This window comes from Molothrus aeneus, chromosome 17 (assembly GCF_037042795.1).
Source record: "Molothrus aeneus isolate 106 chromosome 17, BPBGC_Maene_1.0, whole genome shotgun sequence".
Classification (NCBI taxonomy): domain Eukaryota; kingdom Metazoa; phylum Chordata; class Aves; order Passeriformes; family Icteridae; genus Molothrus; species Molothrus aeneus.
This window is the reverse complement of record NC_089662.1, coordinates 6,278,514-6,298,852: the sequence shown is the minus strand read 5'-3', so window position 1 is coordinate 6,298,852 and position 20,339 is coordinate 6,278,514. Positions and strand designations below refer to the sequence as shown.

General features: G+C 52.5%; 2 protein-coding genes across 2 annotated transcripts; one reads left to right on the top strand and one right to left on the bottom strand.

Annotated features, from left to right (window-relative positions):
• Window positions 1-1,480: 1,480 nt before the first annotated feature.
• Window positions 1,481-12,810, top strand: PABPC1L (poly(A) binding protein cytoplasmic 1 like). The gene is made up of 15 exons (XM_066561594.1): window positions 1,481-1,688; window positions 2,384-2,577; window positions 3,064-3,179; window positions 3,921-4,060; window positions 4,857-4,951; window positions 5,198-5,335; window positions 5,822-5,917; window positions 6,772-7,038; window positions 7,889-7,979; window positions 8,272-8,400; window positions 9,390-9,529; window positions 9,816-9,909; window positions 11,057-11,187; window positions 11,984-12,073; window positions 12,639-12,810. The coding sequence occupies exons 1-14, from the start codon at window positions 1,496-1,498 to the stop codon at window positions 12,065-12,067; spliced, it is 1,908 nt and encodes a 635-aa protein (XP_066417691.1). The 5' UTR covers window positions 1,481-1,495; the 3' UTR covers window positions 12,068-12,073; window positions 12,639-12,810.
• A 2,840-nt stretch (window positions 12,811-15,650) lies between these two features.
• Window positions 15,651-20,312, bottom strand: TOMM34 (translocase of outer mitochondrial membrane 34). The gene is made up of 7 exons (XM_066561336.1): window positions 20,189-20,312; window positions 20,013-20,112; window positions 19,730-19,882; window positions 19,017-19,177; window positions 18,606-18,750; window positions 17,883-18,009; window positions 15,651-16,714 (listed from the first exon to the last, which is right to left on the bottom strand). The coding sequence occupies exons 1-7, from the start codon at window positions 20,310-20,312 to the stop codon at window positions 16,616-16,618; spliced, it is 909 nt and encodes a 302-aa protein (XP_066417433.1). The 3' UTR covers window positions 15,651-16,615.
• Window positions 20,313-20,339: the final 27 nt, after the last annotated feature.

The window sequence follows — 20,339 nt, the reverse complement described above, 5'->3', positions numbered from 1 at the left end:
GCTGTCAGTGTTCCAGGGTGACACGCAGCTCAATTCCCCTTTGGGAAGGCAGGAGATGCGCAGGAGCTGCGATTCGCGAAGATGAGGAGCTGCATTGCACCTGCTGAACCCCTGAGCGCTCAGCCCCGCGGGGGCCGCCCCTGCCCTGCCCTGCCCTGCCCTGCCCGCGGGGGTGTCCGCTCCGCACCTGGCCGGGGTGGGGCGGTGGGCGGGGGTCCCGTCCCGCCCCCGGGGCCGCCGCGGAAGAGGCGCCCGGTGCCGGCAGCCTCAGTGGAGCGGTGCTGCCTCGGCGGGCGCTCGGTGTGAGTGCGGGGTCGGCTCCCAGCGCCCAGCTCCGGCTGCCGGGGTCGGTTCTCCGGGGCGGGCGGCCTCGGGCAGGGTGAGCAGCGCTCCTCGGGCAGCCCCGGTCCGTGGCCGGCGCTGTGCGCTGCCCGGGGCTCCCGGCGGGGCTGTGCCGCCTCTGCCCGCCCGCTCCCCGCATCGTCGCTCCGGCCGCCTCCTCCCCGTTTGAGCTCCCTTCCCTCCGTGCCCCGCTGGCTCTGGAGGGGCGCTGGGGCTGCTCTGTTACCCTGTGTTTGTTTTTGGGGGGCTCTCAGGGCGGTGCGAGGAGCGGGGCTGTGTCACGGAGCCGGTGCGTGGCTCCGCCGTGGGGACCTGCCTTTGGCCGGGGGGTTGCTCGATACACCTCTCCTATATATGTGTATTAATTTTGGGTATCTACAGGTGTCTAAACAAGTGTCTCAGGACTTTTGAGCTTTAAGGTAAGAGCCCCAAGGATGGATTTATATGCTTTTTGGGCAGGACCTGCGTTTCTGTGTTCCTAGGCAGTAGCCCGGCGGTCTCAAGCACTGTCTGTTGTCTTCACACAGAATTTTATGCTCAACTGAAACCAGGCAGAGACTGAGCATCAATTTGCCTGCTCTGGGAACAGTAGTCAACAAGCTGAGAAACTGGAAGGGATGGTTAAAACCCTGTGTCTGCCTTGTTAGACATGGACCTGTTTGCAGGGAGCACGTGGGCTGCAGTTCTGCTCCCTGGCCATCAGTACAAACCCCCACTCCTTGGGTCTGCCCCAGCTGGAGGGAGCCATCAAGGAGTTAAAATAGAAGTCTCTGGTGGAGAAGGGCTGTTTACCTTCTGAGAAATTAAACTCCATTTTATTTTTCTTGGGGTTTGAGTGTTTTAAGGAGCAAATCTCTGTGTGTGTAGTGTCCCACTGCATCCTTCCAGGGTGTGTAAGGGCTGTGAGGTGCAGACCACTCCAGCTCAAGTTTTGTACCAAAATTGTTATGTCCTGGCAAGTTTTGAGATTGCAGCTTCCTTGGGGCATTCCTGATCCTAGTGCTGCTGGTGGGAAGGGAAGGGCATTGCTTTGACTTGTGCTGCTGCAGTGGGGCCAGCCCCAGTGTGGGTCTGTGATTGCACAGGCAATCTGAAACCTGTGCCCTGCAGCCTCGGGTCTGTCTCCTTCTGCAGCTGAGCTCTGTGGGTGACCATGAATGCCAGTGGCCCTGGCTATCCCTTAGCCTCTCTCTATGTGGGAGACCTGCACCCAGATGTGACTGAAGCCATGCTGTATGAGAAGTTCTCCCCTGCTGGGCCCATCATGTCCATCCGAGTGTGCCGGGACGTGGCCACGCGCCGCTCGCTCGGCTATGCCTACATCAACTTCCAGCAGCCTGTGGATGGTAGGTTCCTCATAGCAGCTCTGAGGACCTGCCTCGCAGCAGGGACTTGGGTGGGCCTTGGGACAGGGGGGAGCAGTTGTCTGAATGGTTGTGTTGCTGTTGGGGGCTTGGTTCTCACTAATCCCAGCCTGCTCTCTGATGGTGACCCATCCTGCTTCCATCTCTTCTTAGCATCTGGGAAAGGATGCAGCTGCTGGGCTCTGGTGACTTGCAAGAGTTGCCTCCGTCCTTCTTCTCCTATCAGAGAAGGGCACCAAAACCCCTTCTGCCCTTCTCCTGGGGTACCCAGCTGCCCACTGGCTCACAGTGTAAAGTGAGGCCACTCCCCTGGCAGGCATTACCATGACACAGTGCTGTAATTGGAAGGTGTTCCACGCTGAAGTGAGGCTGTAATGATGGGAAGGTGTTGATTTAGTTGCCCTAGAGACCAAAATCCTTACTGGGTAAATTAGCTGGGCATCTGCCAGACTGGAGCTTGTTGTGAAATGGTTGATCCTTGGGAGTCAGGGTGCCTTTGGAGAGAAAAGAAGTAATTAGTCAAAGAGTGGTGTGGCTGGAGGGGTGGGGAGGCAGAGCTGCCTATCCCATTTAGGTTAACAAGCCCCTGTCCCCGATTCCTGTGCCTATCTCAGCTGCTGCAGAATGTGAGGCAGATCTGTGTCTGTTACTCCCCTCTCCTCCCCCTCCTTTGCCAGCTGAGCGAGCCCTGGACACCATGAACTTCGAGGTGATCAAAGGCCGACCCATCCGCATCATGTGGTCCCAACGGGACCCCGGGCTCAGGAAATCAGGGGTTGGAAACGTCTTCATCAAGAACCTGGATGATTCCATTGATAACAAAGCCCTGTATGACACATTCTCTACCTTTGGAAACATCCTGTCATGCAAGGTACGTATGCCCAGGGCCCTGCAGGAGAGGACTTGCTGCAGAGCTGCCCTCACTCTTGGAAGCATGCTCCAGCCAGCTGGAATTCCCTTTCTCATTTCACTTCCCACATCTCCTTTCAATTCCCAGCTGCTTTGAAGCCAGAAGGCTTTGCTATGTTTCCCCTCAGAATGGGGGCTTTCCTCCCAGTCCCTGCACAGGGATGTTATGTGCCATCCTGTCCCAGCTCAGTGCACCAGTGGCATGTGGGTCTTGAGCCACAAGTTCCTGGATATCATATAAAGCAGCATAGATCTGGTCCTGGGATTGCCCACCTCCCTGACCTGCTGCCAACATCCCTAAAGAGCTCAGCTGCAGTGGGAGCAGGATGTTGGGGAGGGAAAATGCCCCTGGAAAATAGGGCTGGGTTTTCCTCTGATGTACTCATGTACAAACATGGAGAAAAACAGTGTCTGTCTCTTTCCTTTGCCCCTCATGCTGTGTTTGTAGGTGGTTTGTGATGAAAATGGATCCCGTGGCTATGGCTTTGTCCACTTTGAGACACATGAGGCAGCAACTCGGGCCATTGAGACCATGAATGGGATGTTGCTCAATGACAGGAAGGTGTAAGTGGATCAAGGCAAGGGAGGAGCAGAGCCAAGTGCAGAGCCCAGACCCCTCTCTCTGGCACTATCAGGCATCCCCTTCCTGCTGCTCTGTGTTCTTCCCTTTTCCATCCCTGCTGGGCATGGCAGCTCTGCTGCTCTCTGGGACAGTGAGTCACTTGTGGTGGGTGCTGGGGGAAGTGTGATAGTGGTTTGGAGCTGCTCCCAGATGGTGGAGAAGGAGTCCAGCCCCAGGCTGGGTTTTATTGCTGAGGAGGTGTAATGAGTGCCCACAAAGTAGAGCTGGTCCCTGATCTTGGCTGTTGCCATCAGATAATCAGGGCAGGAAGAGGTTTTGTTGTTGTTCCTCTCTCTGTTTGCATTGCATCATCTCACTCTACCTCCCACAGAGGCAAGGGCTGCCGAGAGTGTTGGAGAATGCTTTGGAGGAAGAGAGCTGGCACTTGGTGGTATCCTTTGGGGTCTTTTGTGGTGGTGGCCTCCTTTGAAGTCTTTTGATGTCTCCTGGGGTGACACATCCCTACTTCTGGCCGTGGCAATGGGGAGTTTGGGTCCACGTATGCCAGAGTGGGACATGCAGAAGGTGCTGTATGTGAAGCTCATGGTGAGTCTGTGGGTGAGCAAAGCATGGCCTGAAGTGATGGGATCTCTCTTGGCCTGTGCTGACACAGGTGTGCCTGAGTCCATCTTCCCTCTGCAGAGGACATGCAGGGTTTGAGGCCTCTTCCTTCCTTCCCACAGATTTGTTGGACACTTCAAATCCCGCAAAGAGCGCGAGGCAGAGGTTGGGGCTAGGGCAATAGAATTCACCAATGTCTACATCAAAAACTTCGGGGATGACATGGATGATGACAGACTGAGGGAAATATTCTCCAAGTTTGGTGAGTGCAGTTGTTGAAATGTCCTCATGTCTGATAAACTGGAGTTGGGGCAACCTAAAATGAAGTGGGGGGAGTGTTTGGCTGAAATAGCAGCTCCTTCTCTTGTGAGATGTGACTTGTTTAAACATCCCCCACATAAAAGGACTGCAGTCACTTCATTTGTCAGGATGTTACATGTGCTTTCCTGCTGTGACAGAGGATAACTTGTACTTGGTGCTGTCTTGAAAAAAGTACGTTTTTTCTTTCTTGGATAGTTTTTTTTTAATTGTCTTGTCAACAGCATACTGTGGGGTTACAGGAACCCTGGGAATAAGAATTGTTGAGTCTGAATGTAAGGAAAACAGGTTTTTCAGTTTAGTCACTACTGGAGGATGCCCCTTATGATGAGTTTTAGTGTTGTGCTAATCCATGGGCCATACTGTCCATGCTTGGTCAGTGTCATCCTAAGTAATTTGTGATTATCCTTCATATGAACCCAATCTGTGTTCATATATAAAGAAGATGAGATTTTCTAGCCAAAGGAATTCACTGCACTGGCTGGAGAGGCTGAAGAGGCCAGGGCAATGAGAGCAGCAGCCTGGGTTGGAGGGATAACCCTCACCCAACCTCACAGCCTGCTGTCCCTGCCTCTCGGGGATCCCTTTGTCCGTCCTCCTGCTGGGCTCTTCCAGCTGCCCTGGCTGTCCAGGGTCCTTGCTGGGCTGGTGTCTCCTGCTGGTTCCCAGCACAGTGCTGCACGCTGGCAGCACCCCCTCACTGGGCACCCCTCAGACTCTGCTTTCCTTCCCTGCTGCAGGAAAGACCTTGAGTGTCAAGGTCATGATGGACAGCACTGGCCGCTCAAAGGGCTTCGGGTTCGTCAACTTTGAGAAGCACGAGGAAGCCCAGAAGGCAAGAGGCTCCCCACTGCCCATCTCCCTCCTGAGACTGTCACCTGGTGATGTCCCCACCTCTCCTCAGGGGGAACCTCACCAGCTTTGTGCCTGTCTGGGAGCTGGTACTGGGCACCTGGATGGGCAGGGCCTGGCCAGGGGAGCAGCTCTCTGCCTGTGCTGGGGCTGCCCTGGGGTGCGGGGTGAGGAGCAGAGCTGTGGCCATGGGCTCCCTGCTGTCTGAGAGCCCTTCCCTCCCCGGCAGGCGGTGGCTGACATGAACGGGAAGGAGCTCAACGGGCGGGTGCTGTACGTGGGCCGCGCCCAGAAGCGGCTGGAGCGCCAGAGCGAGCTCAAGAGGAAATTCGAGCAGATGAAGCAAGAGAGGGTGAACAGGTACCAGGTAAGAGAGAGCAGGGGGCTCCATCCTGCAGGTCTGCAACAGGGGCACTCTCAGCTTGGGACAGCACAGAGCTCTCCAGAGCAGATCAGCAGGGTGGGCACCTCCTGCAATGAGGGGTCAGTCACTGCCTGGGAATGTCCTGGGAAGCAACATCAGGAAAGGGGAAAGATTTAAACCCAGGGTGGTGTTGAGAGGTGAACACATGGGTCTGCCAATTTCCAGAAATATCAATCTGGAAATGAGACAGCTTCATGAGGTTCAGCAGGGTCCCAGTGATGGTGTGGGTGCCCTCTTCCCTTGGGGTGTTTGCATAAATTCTACTCAAAATACACAATCCTGGCCCCTCTCTGTGCCTCTGCTCCTGCAGGGGGTGTCTCTGTGGGATGTCCCATCCTCCATCTGAGCTGCTGGTGAAATGTGCATCCAGTGTAACAAACTGCTGTAAACTTTGGCATCCCAAGCTGCTTTTTTTTCACCTCTGTGCAGGGGGTCAACCTGTATGTGAAGAACTTGGATGATGGAATAGATGATGAGAGGCTGAGGAAGGAGTTCTCCCCTTATGGCACCATCACCAGTGCCAAGGTGAGGGACTGGAGCTCCTGGGGTCAGTAAACCAGTGCACTCAGCCCTTGGGGATGGGTAGGGATTATCATCCTCTTGAATTACACTTCCCTGCTGATGGCGTGTATCTCAAGCCAGGTGTAAGGGACATGCTGCTTCACCTCACACTGTCCTGAGGAGCAAATATTTGTTGGGCTTTGTTGAATTACCCCAGCCCTGGTGAGGTGCCAGGTATGGGACCTTAAAGCTGCAGCATTCTGAGTATTGCCCAGCTGCTCTGTGACACTGGTACAAATGAAAATGACCCACAAGCCACCTCTCTCAGGACAGTGGGGGGACAGGCTGGTGTTTGGCCTTTTGGAACACCAGGGACACATCACTCTTTTCACTGGCACTGGTGTCAGGATTCTCTGGAAGGCAACATGTAAAGGATGGGCAACATCTAAGGGTCTGACTTTAAGGCCAGCTGCCTGTAACCTGCCAGGGACAGAGGCTGCCTGGCCCTTGTCAGGGCACAGAGTCCCACTGATCCCCATCCCTTGCTGGCTCCTGCAGCATTAAGCACCAGAGCATTTCTGGTCCACAGCCCCTGTGAGACTGAGGCACAGATTACCCCCAGATGATCACAGGCTCCTGATCCCAGGCTGGTCCTGGCTCTGCCATCTTCATTTCCCAAACCTACTGCCTGAGCAACTCCTGCCCTTCCCCAGAGGAACCTGTTTGTGGGAGAGGTGCAGTCCCATCCATCCCACGCTGGGTGTGGGGGCTGAGATGGGCTGCCTGTGGCTGGATCACACACACCCCCCCTCACACTGTGTTTTGTGGATGCTGCAGCGATCTGTGGACTGAGCTGTCTTGTTCTAATCCTGTTTTAGGTGATGACAGAGGGTGGCCGCAGCAAAGGGTTTGGGTTTGTATGTTTTTCCTCCCCAGAGGAGGCCACCAAGGCGGTGACAGAAATGAACGGGCGCATTGTCAGCACCAAGCCTCTCTACGTGGCGCTGGCGCAGAGGAAGGAGGAGCGGAAAGCCATCCTCACCAACCAGTACATGCAGAGGCTGGCCACCATGAGGGCCCTGCCTGGCCCTCTCCTGGGCTCTTTCCAGACCCCCCCAGGGTACTTCCTACCCCCCATGCCTCAGGTGAGTCCTGCTCCCCAATGGCTGCCTTGCACAAGGACCCAAATCTGCCCTGGAACGGGGTGGCAGTGGGGCTGAGGAGCAGAGCTTGGGTTGTGCAGATCTGGGCACACTGTGACCGTGTTCACAGGGGTCTGAGGATGAGGAAACAGACGAGGATCTGACTCCATGTTTCAGAAGGCTTGATTTGTTATTTTATGATATATAATTATATTAAAACTATACTAAAAGAATAGAAGAAAGGATGTCATCAGAAGGCTGGCTAAGAATAGAAAAGGAATGATAACAAAGGCTTGTGACTGACCAAGGTCTGATCTAGCTGGACTGTGATTGGCCATTAATTAGAAACAACCACTTGAGACCAATCACAGATCCACCTGCTGCATTCCACAGCAGCAGATAATTATTGTTAACATTTTGTTCCTGAGGCCACTCAGCTTCTCAGGAGGAAAAATCCTAAGGAAAGGATTTTTCATGAAAGATGTCTGTGACAAGCACACCCTGTGGAGCCAGTGGGATCTGATGGGTGGGGTGCAGGTGCTGCAGGAAATGGGCTGGGATTTCATAGTTACTGCTATGGAAGGAAGGCAGGAGGCGTTTGGTGGGAGGGAAGCATGGAGAGCAAGGGAGAAGGGTTGGTTGCACCTACAGAGGCGCAGAAGCTCTTGAGGAGGCACAAAGCAGAGGCCATGCTGACAGCAGGGCTGGAGCTCAGTCTTTAAAGTACTCTGGCACCCTGTCAAAGCCATGGTTTTGGCTTGTCTGTCTGTGTGCAGCAGCCACCAAGAGGCTCTGGGTTAGTTCTGGCTCAGCTCAGCTCCCCAGTCATGTTGGATGTGTTCTTCTTCCCCAGCCACAAACCAGAGCTGCCTTCTACGGCCCCAGCCCTGTTGTCCCAGTCCGCCCTGCCACTCGCTGGAGTGCGCAGCCCTCCCGGCCTCCCTGTGAGTCTGCCTGCCTCTCCCTGGGGGCTCTTGGCACCAGGTGGGCTCAGTCAGGGACTGAGGGTCTTTAAAGGCAGCAGGGAGTGTGTAACCATGAGGGTTTGTCTTGGAAAAGCGTGCAGGGGTTTGGTGCAGGCCCACGGTGATGGACACCAGGAGGTGAGGTGTTGGCAGTGACACCAGAGAGGAGGTGCTCCTGAACTGTCCCCAGCCACAGCCACTCTCCCCATGTCTCCTTCCATGCCTCTGCTACCAAGCAGCTTCACTGTGTGTGTTCTCTGTCTCTCTGCAGCAGTGTACCCTGAAGCCACCCCCATCCTGAGGGCTGCGGTGCCGCCCCGGCGCCTGCTGTCCAACATCAGCACCACCAGACAGGCCTCCACCCAGGTGCCCCGAGTGCCCCCCCAGGCCCACAGAGTGGGTGAGTGGGGGAAGGACCCCCGTGGTATCACTGTGGTGGCAAGGGTGCTTACTGTGAGCTCAGGTCTCCAGTAGGATGGATTGGTTTGTGGGATTGCTCATGGAGGAGTCTGGTGGTGTGATGGAGTTGGAGCAATGTCTGTAGGAGCTAAGTAACTTTTTGGGGAAGGTTGGGATCTTTCAGGTAATGGGACAGGTGTCTGATGTGCAGATTGGTCTTGTTGGTGGCTAGGCCTTGAATATGATCCTTAAAGCAGATGGTGATGCAGCCACAGCACCTGGGCTTAGTGCCTGGACAAAGGCAGGGGATTGGAAAGGATCTTAGGGGCACAGGAAGGGGATCTTACAGGCTGAACTGCTGCCAGTGCCACACCTCATGTTAGAGAGGTTTGGAGCTGAGACCCAGACCGTGCTGGCATCCCCAGTGCCTGGCTGTGCTGAGGCTGGCCCTGGGTCTTGGGGTGTCCCCTCCACACACGACCAGCTGGGGCAGTGACTGCCTTCCCATCTTCATGGGATTTTGCCCAAAGTTATCTTTGTCACTGAGTGTCTAATTGCTGAAGTGAGCAGTGGGACCAGGAGGGCTGTCTGTGGCTTGTCCCTTCTCTTTTTGTCGTTGTCCTCTCATTTCTCTGTCTTTACCTTCCTTTGGGATGAGCTGGCAGACCAGGCTCTCACAGCCCACCCTCACAGCCCAGTGCTGTTCCCCTTCTCTGGCTGCTGATGCTGGTGGGTTTCAGCAGGAGAGCTGATGAGCTGTGGGTGCCTTTGCCAGCTCTCCTGCCCTCTGCACAAACCAGACCACCCCACCCCAAGGGCAGCAGTGCCTGCCTGTCCTGGGGAAGCTGCCTTTCACCTGGGGGCTGCTTTGGCCCATGTAGGACTTTTCAGGCTCTCCAAACAAGCACACTGTCCTTGTGGCTTCAGCCTCCTTGGCACAGGCATGCATTTAAGGACCCCTCCTCACAAATGTTCTTGTCCCCACTGCAGCCAACATCGGGACACAGACAGTGAGCACCCGGATGCCCTCCTCGTCTGCCCTGCCACGGGGGGCCCAGCAGTACAAGTACTCCTCCTCTGCCAGGAACATGCAGCCCATGGGGCACATGCCACCTGTGATGGCCCCACAGGTAAGTGCTCTGCAGCCACCAGAATGTGACATTCCTGGTCCTGCTCTGGGATAATGTGACTGCTGAGCCCTGGGATCCCCATTGTGGGGCTGTGGCTCCAGTAGCCACACAGCTCCAGTGCTTGATTCCAGCTTTTCTGCAAGCTGCTGTTTGAATACAAACTGACAATGCATCTTGGAAGGCTGAAATGCCCCGTTGTGGTTGGTATTGAGCACCATTCCTGCAAGTCAGGTGACTCACATCCCTTCCAGCCTTTGATTGCTGTTCTTCCCTGTTTTTCCCCCAGGTGGGAGAACCTGCTGTGCATGTCCAGGGGCAGGAGCCACTGACAGCATCCTTGCTTGCAGCAGCCCCCCCTCAGGAACAGAAGCAGATGATTGGTGGGTGCCAGGCTGCTCTGCTGGAGCAGGTCCAGCTGCAGGGCCCTGGGGGCATTTGGGCTTGTATGCACCAGGGCAAAATTAACTGATGGGAGAAGCTCTAAGGCTTTGTGGGATTGCTCTGATATTATGCTGCTTAAAAAAATAATAATAAATTCAGTCTGTGTTGGAACTGGATGGGAGCAATAAAGCCACTCCCTGTCTGCATGAGCTGCCTGACAGTGAGAAGTGTCTGGTGAAGCTTTGCAGAGAGGCAGAGCTCCATCCAGGTGCTGCCAGGCTGTGCCAGGGCATTTCCAATTCCCCTGAGCTCTGAACCATCCTGCACTGATGAACAGCTTGGTGGCCATGGGGGTTAAGGTCAGCTGTGCCACACAGCCCTTGGGTTTCAGGTGTTCTGTGGTGGAGCAGGCAGTGCCCTGGTGTGGGACAGCATTGCTTGGCCTGGCCAAAGCACAGCAGGTCACAGACTGTGGTGGTGTTCACAGGGGTCTGAGGATGAGGGAAGAGATGAGGATCTGACTCCTTGTTTCAGAAGGCTGATTTATTATTTTATGATATATATTATATTAAAACTATACTAAAAGAATAGAAGAAAGCTAGCTTTCTGATGAAATCCTAAGAATAGAAAAGGAATGATAACAAAGGCTTGTGACTGACCAGACAGTCTGAGACAGCCGGACTGTGATTGGCCATTAATTAGAAACAACCACATGAGACCAATCACAGATCCACCTGCTGCATTCCTCAGCAGCAGATAACCATTGTTTACATTTTGTTCCTGAGGCCTCTCAGCTTCTCAGGAGAAAAAAATCCTAAAGACAAGATTTTTCAGAAAATATCATAGCTACAACAGACCAGCTCTTTGTTCCCAGGAGGAAACTGCTCCTGCAGAAACTGTGCAGGGGTGGGCAGGTGTGCACAGCTCCACTGCCCTGTGCCCACTGTAGGTGCCTGCTGCTGACTTCACCCAGCAGCTTCCTGTGGCTGAGACGTGCTGGAGCAGCTTTGCCTGTGAGCAGTGGTTTTCCCCACCACCATCACCACCCTTGTGTCCCATTTCAGTTGAGCAGGCAGGAGGGCTTGCGGTGGGTTAAAATGCTGGGGGCTTGCATGGTTCTCATGTCCTGGCTGCTGTTTGGAGCAGGTGAGCGCCTCTACCCTCTGATCCATGTGATGCATCCCTCACTGGCTGGCAAGATCACTGGGATGCTGCTGGAGATTGACAACTCTGAGCTGCTGCTGCTCCTGGAGTCCCCAGAGTCCCTGCGCTCCAAGGTAGGACAGACCCAGTGCCCAAACAAATCCCTCTCCAAGGGGCTGATGTCCTGCTGCTGCCAGGGAAGGGGGGCACAGCCCAGGACACTGATCACTGCAGGAAGAGCAAGTAGCTGCAGGTTTTATTTTCAAGTGAAAAAGGAGCCCCGGGTTGATGTCACCACACCCAGTGCCTGAATGTCTGCCTGCCTTCAGCAAAAGGAGAAGCTGGAAGCAGCTCCCTGAAAGCACATGAGGATGAGCTGAGGGTGGTTTGGAGGTGGCTGGGAAGCAAGAGGGGAAAAGTAGGGTGGTATCTCTGCATGGAAGCAGCTCTTTGCTCAGAACAGAAACCAGCAAACTGCTGCCTCTCTGCAGTATTTCTTCAGTTTCCTTCTTACTTCTGGTAAATATTTAGCTTTGGTTCCCATCAAAGTAGTTGAAGTGAATTGACTGCATCTTTTTGTTGCTCCTTGGAGACAGGAGCTGCTTTCACCCTTCCCCTGCTGTATTTTTGAGGAGCCTGGGCTCTGCTGGGTGGTGTCAGGTAGCTTCACCTGCGAAAGCTGACTTCTGTCTAGCAAGTTCTGACTTGATAATAAAGGAGAGATGCCTCAGAATTTCCCTTGGTAAGAGACAGAGAAGGTCTTTAGGCTGCTCAGTCTCCTGCAGAAGCTTGGATTTTGTAATTGTTCCAGTTCTTTACCTTTTGAGAGCAGCTCTGTGTGGAGGCTGCATTGGGACCTGAAGTGTTGAGTTCCCGGTGCAGTTTTCCACTGGAGCAGCTCCACTCCTCCCCCTTGTGCTCTGTTGTCAGATCGAGGAGGCAGTGACTGTTCTCCAGGCACACCAGAGCACGGAGACACCCCACAAGGGCCCTGCTGGGGCCTTCCTGCCCTGACTCCAGGTGGGTGCTGGGGCCCTGCTGTGCTCAGAGCCTCTGGGCTCTTAACTCTGGAACTGGGGATTGGGTTTCTCATCCAGGCCAAGCGAGGTTTAATGAGCAGTATCAGTGTCTTTGACTGTAATATTCCATTTCTTAAATTGCATCCTCTATTTTCTGGACTTAGTTGTACCACGGAGACCTGTGTGGGCTCTTTCTATGTTGATGAGGGCAATGACTCTGCTACCAGAAAGGAATATAGGAAAGATCCTTGCTTTTCTGTAGGTCTAGTGGAGACCAGCACAATCTTTCCTGGGAGTTCCCAGTGGGGTTTTTTTGGTAGATATCCTATAAAATATCCCTTGTGTGCTTGATCAGGGAACTGGCCCTGCTGCTGAGGCTGGGATAGACACACTAACAAAGCAATTCAGACTGTATCTACCACTTTGAAGATATTTCAGACATCTTTTTGACTTATGATATCAAAGTAACAGTGTTAATCCAAGTTCAGGTGAATTTCATGTTTTCTGGATTGAACTCTTCCTTTAGCAGTTAAAAATTACATGTGTGGGTTCTCTGTTTCTTGCAGACTATGGGACTGAGAGCAAGCCCTGAGAGTGTTGCTGCTGAAGAACAGGAGCAGGAACCCCACCATGCTGTTGGAATCATGCCCATACAGTGACCCTGGCTTGTCTTCACATGCCCCATCCTATTGTTTGTGTGTATTCTAACCCCTGTAGAATTGCCTCCTCCTGCACCTGTAAAAATCCTCACATTAAATCTCTTCTCACCACTGAAAGCACCTTGTGAAATGTGGTATGGAACCCAGCCTGGGGCAGCTGCCCAGAAAATGATAAGTGCTGATGAATCATCATTTTAGTGAATTTATTGGGTTCTGTAGTTTTATTTGTTCATGTAGCTGACACTAATAAAGAGCTGATACTTCCACCCCCACAAAGGGTTAGTTCCCTTGGCAGGACAAGCCAAGGTTTTGCTTCTCACAGGTGGAAGGATGGACTCAGGCTGCAGTAATTAGGGATTGAAGTTGGTGGTGCTGGTGGGGTGTCAGTCTGGAGAGCTGACAGAAGGGACATACAGCATTACATTAACAAATTGCCAACCAACAGGCTCCTCTAATCCTTTCTGATTCCCTAGGAGGATGGATTTAAGCAAAACAGGATGAATGGATTGCTGCAGTTCTCCTCCAGTAATGAACCTTATAGACCTGCAGCAATGGCCTGGAGTGTCTCCTGCTGCTCACCACAGGGTCTGTCTGTGTGTCTGTGCTGCACAAGATCAACTTTCTGAGGAATTGTGAGGCAGCTGTAAATCAAAGCTGTGTTTCCCATGTGTCTCTGAGCAGAGGTTCCCAGGAGTCACTGGAGAGCCTGCAAGCATTCATGACTGCGTCGTGTCCTACAAGGACACCTCCTGCTTGCAGGGGGAGCTGGGACCTGTTGCTGCTGTCTTTGTGCTCCCTGTGTTGCTGTCACCACCTTGGCCTTAATGCTCTGCTCTTCCTAGTTAGGAAAGGAATCTCAGTCCCTAGAGACTCCTCAGTGCTCGAGGCTGGTGATGCACTGACCTCACTTGACTGCTCCCTGGAGCTGGCAGGAGCACCCCTCCACCAGCACCACCCACCTGCTTTCTGTGCAGCTTCTGCTGGTTTTGCTGTCTCAATCTTCCTTCTGTGCTGTATCATACTCTCCCTTCAGCTCCCTGCTGAGTCACCCCTCCTACCTCTTGTTTTCCTTCCAGCATTTTAATAGAACCACTTACACATTTGCTCCTGCATGGTGTCTGCTCTGCTCCACTGGGATTCTTCACTGGGGGTTTTCATCATTGCTTTTTCTCACCTTCATTTCACCAGTTCTTCCTCTGACGTCCTTAAATATTTATTTTCCTCCTATAGTGGATGCCTCAGCCTGAGCTGTTCACTGTTTAGATATCATCTTCTCAGTGAGATGCTTATAAAGGACTTTAATTCACTTAATATACAGAACCCTGATTTGTTATTTCTCTCTTAAGTGTCACGGGCTGGAAGCTTTTCTGCTTTGTGTCTAGAGGAAAAACATCTATTTGCAGGAGTGTAATGCACAAAAGGAGAGCTGGAATGCAGCTGTACAAGTAAACTTCATTCTGCTGTTGTTTAGCTTGGCTGCATCATTTTTTCAGGTGTAGCAGGGCACTTCAGGGGTGCCTGTGACACCACCTACAGGGCCAGGTGGCTGTGCTGGGTGAGCCCTCCTTAAAACCAGAGGTGGGGCCTGGGAACACAGGGATATCAGAATAGCCTCTGAAAGGATATGAACAAGGAGAAGAGGATTCAAAATCATCAGAAAAGGTGAAGCTTGGCCCTTGGATCCCTGATGACACTGGAAATGATTCAGAGTGGCTCCCTGGCTGCAGTCCTGGGTGAAGTCTGAGGCTTTAGGGAGTTGAGGCAGCAATGCAAATGAGTCTGGAGCAGCTGCTGTGTCTGAGAGGGGCAGATGAAGGTGAGTCCCTGTCACAAAACCCCTCTGCTGCCCTGTGGCCAGCACTACCCTTGCCCACCTGGGCAGTGTCAGCACAGACAGCAGCACCTCAGCAGGAGCAGAGGCAGAAGTGCCCCTGAGCTTGCAGTGGTGTCTCACTGCTGTGCATGGCCTTTGTCCACGTGCTGCTGTTGCTGGGGAAATCTTTTTGGTGTCAGGCACAACCAAAACTGCTGTTTTGAGGGGAAGGAGATGGTGGCTGCTGCTGCTTGGGGGTGCTGCAATGAGCTGCTGTTGAACAGTGCAGGTGTCTGCCACTCAGGTACCAGCAGGGCTGCCAAAAGGAGAGCTCCAAAGTGAAGCCAGTCCTACTTCTGGACTCCTGGACTCCCACTCCTAGTGCTTTTCTGCTTCTCTGGGTACTGCTGTGTGCTTCCCCACCCTGGAATCCATCACACCTGCCCCAAGAGCCTGGGCAAGGGCTGGCTGTGGGATCAATGGAGCTGCCACGCTTAGAAGCAGGAATGGAGTGAATGCAGCAATTTGTGCCCCTCAGGGAGGACTTGTTCCAAGCCCTGGCACATTTCAGCTGATGGAGTACAGCCCTGGGAACACCAAAAAGCTGTTTAATGTCAGGCTAAGGTAAGAGGTCTTTGTCTTCAATGGCATTAGAGGGATTGCTCTCTATTCAATTGCTCCCAAAATTCAATTCAGTGAGGTGCCTGCCTGAAACACTGCTGGGAGAGGCAACGTAGGAAACAAATATTTTTCAACCCTGACCAAGGGCTAGCTTCTTATTATCTTATTATTCTGTATTATGAGTTATGAATTATTCTGGATTATTCTGGATTATGAGCTGAGGCAGAGGGCAAGGCTGAGCAAGGGCTGGAAACCATGATGCAGTGCTGTGCTCTCCTTGGCATGCCTTTCCCAGCCCCAGTGTCCCTGGAGCTTTTGGTTCTCTGAACTCTAACTTGCAGGGCAACTATGAGCTGAGGTCACTGTCTGAAAGAGCAAAGCCCTGTACAGTGCCTGAAGTCCTCTGACAAACAGAGGGGACAGGATGAAATGGTTAAACAAGTGTTTCCCTTCCCCTATTCCATCCATCACAAAAATCACAGTCCTAGAGTGAAAATAAACATGGCTTTAATGAGAACAGGTTTTAACAGTTCACAAAGTAACTCCAACTATCTCTTTATCTACCATTTAAAATCAGTGCCATCAATATCAGATCAGGAGAAATTTCAACATGCATTGAAGTAGTAAGCCAGACCTCAGCTGGGGTGTTACTGTGTATTTTCCTCCCTGTAACACCCCATAGCAACTGCTCCAAAAGGCACAGAGGAGCTAAAGTGTTTTTGGTTTTTTTAAATTTTTTTTTACAAAAAACACAAGACAAAAAAAACATTGCAAAATTCCCAAGCACCCAGAATCTGAAAGAATAGTGCACAGTGTAACAAGGCAGGCCCAACTTGCTGCTGTTTTCTTAAATGTGCAGAATAATTAAAGAAAGCTGCTACTGTAAACATCTGCCCAGCCACACTAAGCAGCAGAACCCAGCTGAGGGCCAGCAGGCATCAGGGGGGAGAGGGAACAAGCTTGGCCCTGTGCAGTAACTGTGCCCCTGCCACAAGAGGGGTATGTGGTGCTCTGGCAACTGCAGCAGCTCTTGCAGCGACTTTCAGTAATAGCAGCACAAATGCAGCAAAACTGTCACCTGAATAAGGACTAAAACCCCTCTGCTTGTAGCTCTTCAGACAGGAACAGCCACTCCTGTGCATCTTAGCCAACATGTAAAGAGTCCCTGAGGCCAATAGTTAGAGGCAAGTTGACTTCAACCAGGAAAATGAACCTAAATGCCTCTTGGGGAGGGGCACTAAAGCTATGCATGATCACAGAGCCAGCTGAATAGAGTTTGATACAGATTATGTCTTAGCAATCACTGTGCTGGTACAGAACCTCTTAGATCTCAGCAGCACTGGAAGATTTCAACCCCAATCCTGCATTGACTGGTCCCTGTATCAACAGCAGAAGGGAGAAAGCTTTTCTCTGCAGTGGAAAAGAAAGCTTTCCTGGTTGCTTGGTTACCCTAGGCTCTGTTCAGTTCTTGCAGTAATCTCAGTGCAGCTGTGTTCTTTGGTTCAGTTTTCAACAAGCTCTTGATGTCAGCAATACTTGATTTGTAATCCTAGAAAGAGAATATTTTATATTTTTATTTCATTAATAATTTATTTCATATATATTTTATTTCATTAATATGAAATCCTAGAAAGTGAAGGGGTGTTGAATTTGCAGGCACCTCCGACAGGGGAAGAGATGAGAATCTTGACTTCATGTTTCAGAAGGCTGATTTATTGCTTTATGATATATATTATATTAAAAGAAAATTATATATTAAAACTATACTAAAAGAATAGAAGAAAGGATTTCATCAGAAGGCTAGCAAGGAAAAGAATGGAATGATGATAAAGTCTTGTGACTGACCAGGGAGTCTGAGACAGCTGGACTGTGATTGGCCATTAATTAAAAACAACCACATAAGACCAATCAAAGATGCACCTGCTGCATTCCACAGCAGCAGATAATCATTGTTTACATTTCATTTCTGAGGCCTCTCAGCTTCTCAGGAGAAAAATCCTATCGAAAGCATTTTTCATAAAATATGTCCATGACAGAAGGGGTAGTGCATTAAAAAAGTCTAAGGCAGAACTACTGCCCAGCAAGAGAGGCAAAGACAGCACAGTCAAGCCTGTGCCTCCCTCTCTGTGACTGCTCAAGCACTGGCATTGATGTAGCTATTCTAAAACATGTTCCAGCTAGGACTGAAATGATAATTTCATCACTCAAGTGCATTCTGAGCCCAACACCAATGCAATATGTACTCCAGTACTGACTCCAGCATTCCTCATGAGACAAAAAGATAAAGCTCAACCCTGGTCTCTGTGGTGACCAGGGACAGGATCTGTGGGAATGGCCTGAAGTTGTGTTGGGGAGCTCTGGGTTGTGTATTAGGAAAAGGTTCTTCAGCTCTCGGGCCCAGGGTATCATTGCTGGGGCTGGTGCTGTGCAGGGTGAAGAGTTGGACTCAGAGGTCCCTGTGTGGGCCCTTTCCAACTCAGCATAGTCTGTGATTCCGTGAAAAGCAGTTGCCTTCAGCATCTCTAGAAATAGGACCTAATGCAGATAAACTCATGAGATTCAAACAGCAAAGTTGATGTCTGACTCTTGGTCCTTAAAGGTCTGATGGCAGAGGTTGTCTAGCACAGGAACAAGCCCTAAAGGGTATCTCTGGCTCTGATCGTGCAGCAACAGCTATCTAGTCCTAGCCTGAAGCCCTGCAGAAACTCCTGACTTACCTTCAGTTCTTTAAGTGCTTGAGCACGCCTGTAGAGTGCCTTCACGTTCTTAGGATCCAACTTCAGAGCTTCAGTGCAGTCCTGTGCTGCTTCCTTGTATTGCTTCAGGCTCAGGTAACAGAGAGCTCTGCAACACACACAGCTGCTCAGAGACCTTTGGCTGGAAGCAGCATCCAGAGCCACAACAGAGCAGCTGTCAGGGCAGCACAAAGCTGGGCTCCAGAACCATCCTCGTGTGCTGTGTCATCTTACTCTGGAACTCAAGTTTGTTTCGTTTACAGGGAGGAAAAAAAGGAAATGGTTTTTCAAAGAAACAAAAAGGAAGATGTTTAGAGCAACCTGCCCTAAAGACAAAGTGCACTTGCATTTGGAGGATGCAGGTTCCTGCCTCTGCCAGTGCAGCACCTGCTCTGCCTGCTGCAGCTCCATACAAGTACTTTGAGTGTTTAAGAACAGCAATCTGCAGTTTGAGGTCTGTAGGACAGCAAAGTAGTCAAGGGAGAAATGCCCTGGCAGCCCAGAGGGAAGGGTCTCCAAGGAGTTCTGTAGCACCTGATCAAAGAATGTTACACTACAGAGGAAGCTGCACTTGGGGTGAACCTGAGGGGGTGGTTTTATTTTATTTATTAGTTTGGGAGCAAATATTAAACAGTTCTGCCAGGAAGTGCCATGGTGGTTTTTATACAGGGCTAAGAAACAGTTGGGCAAAGAGCTGAACAGTACCTGTTGGTGTAAGTTGCACATTCCTTGTTGAGCTTTAAACTCTCAGTGTACTTCTCAACTGCTTTTTTATGGTTTCCTTTCTTTACTAATTCATTTCCTTCTTCCTTAAGCACTCTAGCTCTCTCCATGCCAGCAGCAGTCTTGTCTGGAAATGGTGTGAAAGGATACAGAACTCTATAAAACCAACAAGAATATCACAGCCTCACAGAAAACAAATATCCCCATACCAGAGACAAGACACAGAGACATCAAAGAAATCAGAATCAACAGAAAAGGCTGTGGCAGAACCAGGCCTGGGTTTTCCCAGGCCTCAGCCCTGGCTGCAAACACACCAAGCAGGTGTGGCAGCTGTCTTGTTCATCACCCTTGGGACTACAGGGCTCTCTGCCCAGCCCAAGGGCACGTCCCCACCTCCTTCTCCCCGTGGTGCAGTTGCAGGAGGAGTGTTTGCCCCAGGGGCCTGGGCAGAAGGAACGCTCCACCTCGTCTGGGCAGAAACAGGCACTGTGGGGATTGGTGGCAGCTTCTGACGCCAGTTCACACCATCCTTCTCCAGCAGGGCTTTAGTCATCCTGGAAGAGACAGCTCCCAGTCACCCTGGCTGGGCCATGCAGTACCAGCCCGGTCACTTTTAACCTGGCTTGTGTATTAAGAACAGCATCTCTCTGTTTGCTAATTTCTTTACATGCATCTCAGCTAGGTTTATTCTACAGACAGGACATTTGCAAAAAGATTATCTTCGCACCAGCAGGGCTAAAAATACAACTGGACACGGGCTGGGGCTGTGACTGCTCAGGTGAGCAAGAGATGCATTTCACTCTTTGGTCTGGCAAGCAGCGGGCATCAGAAAGAGAACAGGACTATAGCAGCCTGTAACCATAGGGAGTCTTAAAGGATAGAATACTGAACTTTAGTTCATTATTTCCTTTAAACCAGGCACTGAGCAGAGCAAAAACAGTCCCACAGCAATCATTCGACCAGCACCCCGAAAGGCACCAGCAGGCAGAGGGAGCACAGCCAGGGACCCGTGTGCCTGGGACCCAGCTTGGTCCTGCCAGGGCAGCAGGAGTGAGCACGGCTGGAGCAGCAGCACCCAACTGCGGGCACCGGGCACCGTTCCTTACCTGTTGACTCCATCGTGCGCCGCCTGCACGGAGCAGTCCACCTGCAGCGCCGTCTTGTAGTCCACATAGGCCAGCGAGTACCTCTCCAGAGCCTCGTACGCCGCTGCCCGCCGCAGGAGGGGCTTGATCCCGAACGGGACGAGCTCCAGGGCGCTGCGGAGGAGGGCAGAGCGCCGTGAGCCAGCGCGCCCCGGGGCTGCGCCGCGCTCCGCCCGCCCCGACCGCGCCGGGCTCAGCGCTCCCCGCGGCCCCGGCCGGTGTCCCCGGCCCCGCCGCCGCTCACCTGCTGCAGTCGGCCACGCAGAGGCTGCAGGCGCCGTCCTTGAGGTGGCAGGCGGCGCGGTTGGCCAGCAGCACGCTGCGCTCCTCGGCGCTGGCATCGCCTGCGCGGGGCACAGCCGCGATTCAGCCGCGATTCAGAGGGGTGTCCCCGCCCGCCCGCCCCGAGCCGTGCCCTACCTGCGGCTTCCAGCTGCGCCAGCGCCCGGGAGTAGAGCTCGGCGGCCGGGCCGTACTGCCCGCGGCGGAACTCCTCGTTGCCGGCCCGGCGCAGCGCACCGGGGGAGCCGGGGGACGCGGCCATCGCGCCGCCACAGCCGCCGCCGCGCCC

Coding starts and splice junctions, on each gene's coding strand:
- PABPC1L (XM_066561594.1), top strand. CDS start 1,496: ATGAATGCCAGTGGCCCTGGCTATCCCTTAGCCTCTCTCTATGTGGGA. Junction 4,952..5,197: donor AGCACGAGGAAGCCCAGAAG/GCAAGAGGCTCC, acceptor CCTCCCCGGCAG/GCGGTGGCTGACATGAACGG. Junction 11,188..11,983: donor CAGAGTCCCTGCGCTCCAAG/GTAGGACAGACC, acceptor CTCTGTTGTCAG/ATCGAGGAGGCAGTGACTGT.
- TOMM34 (XM_066561336.1), bottom strand. CDS start 20,312: ATGGCCGCGTCCCCCGGCTCCCCCGGTGCGCTGCGCCGGGCCGGCAAC. Junction 18,751..19,016: donor TGCACCACGGGGAGAAGGAG/GTGGGGACGTGC, acceptor CACCATTTCCAG/ACAAGACTGCTGCTGGCATG. Junction 18,010..18,605: donor TGTGCAACTTACACCAACAG/GTACTGTTCAGC, acceptor TGTGTGTTGCAG/AGCTCTCTGTTACCTGAGCC.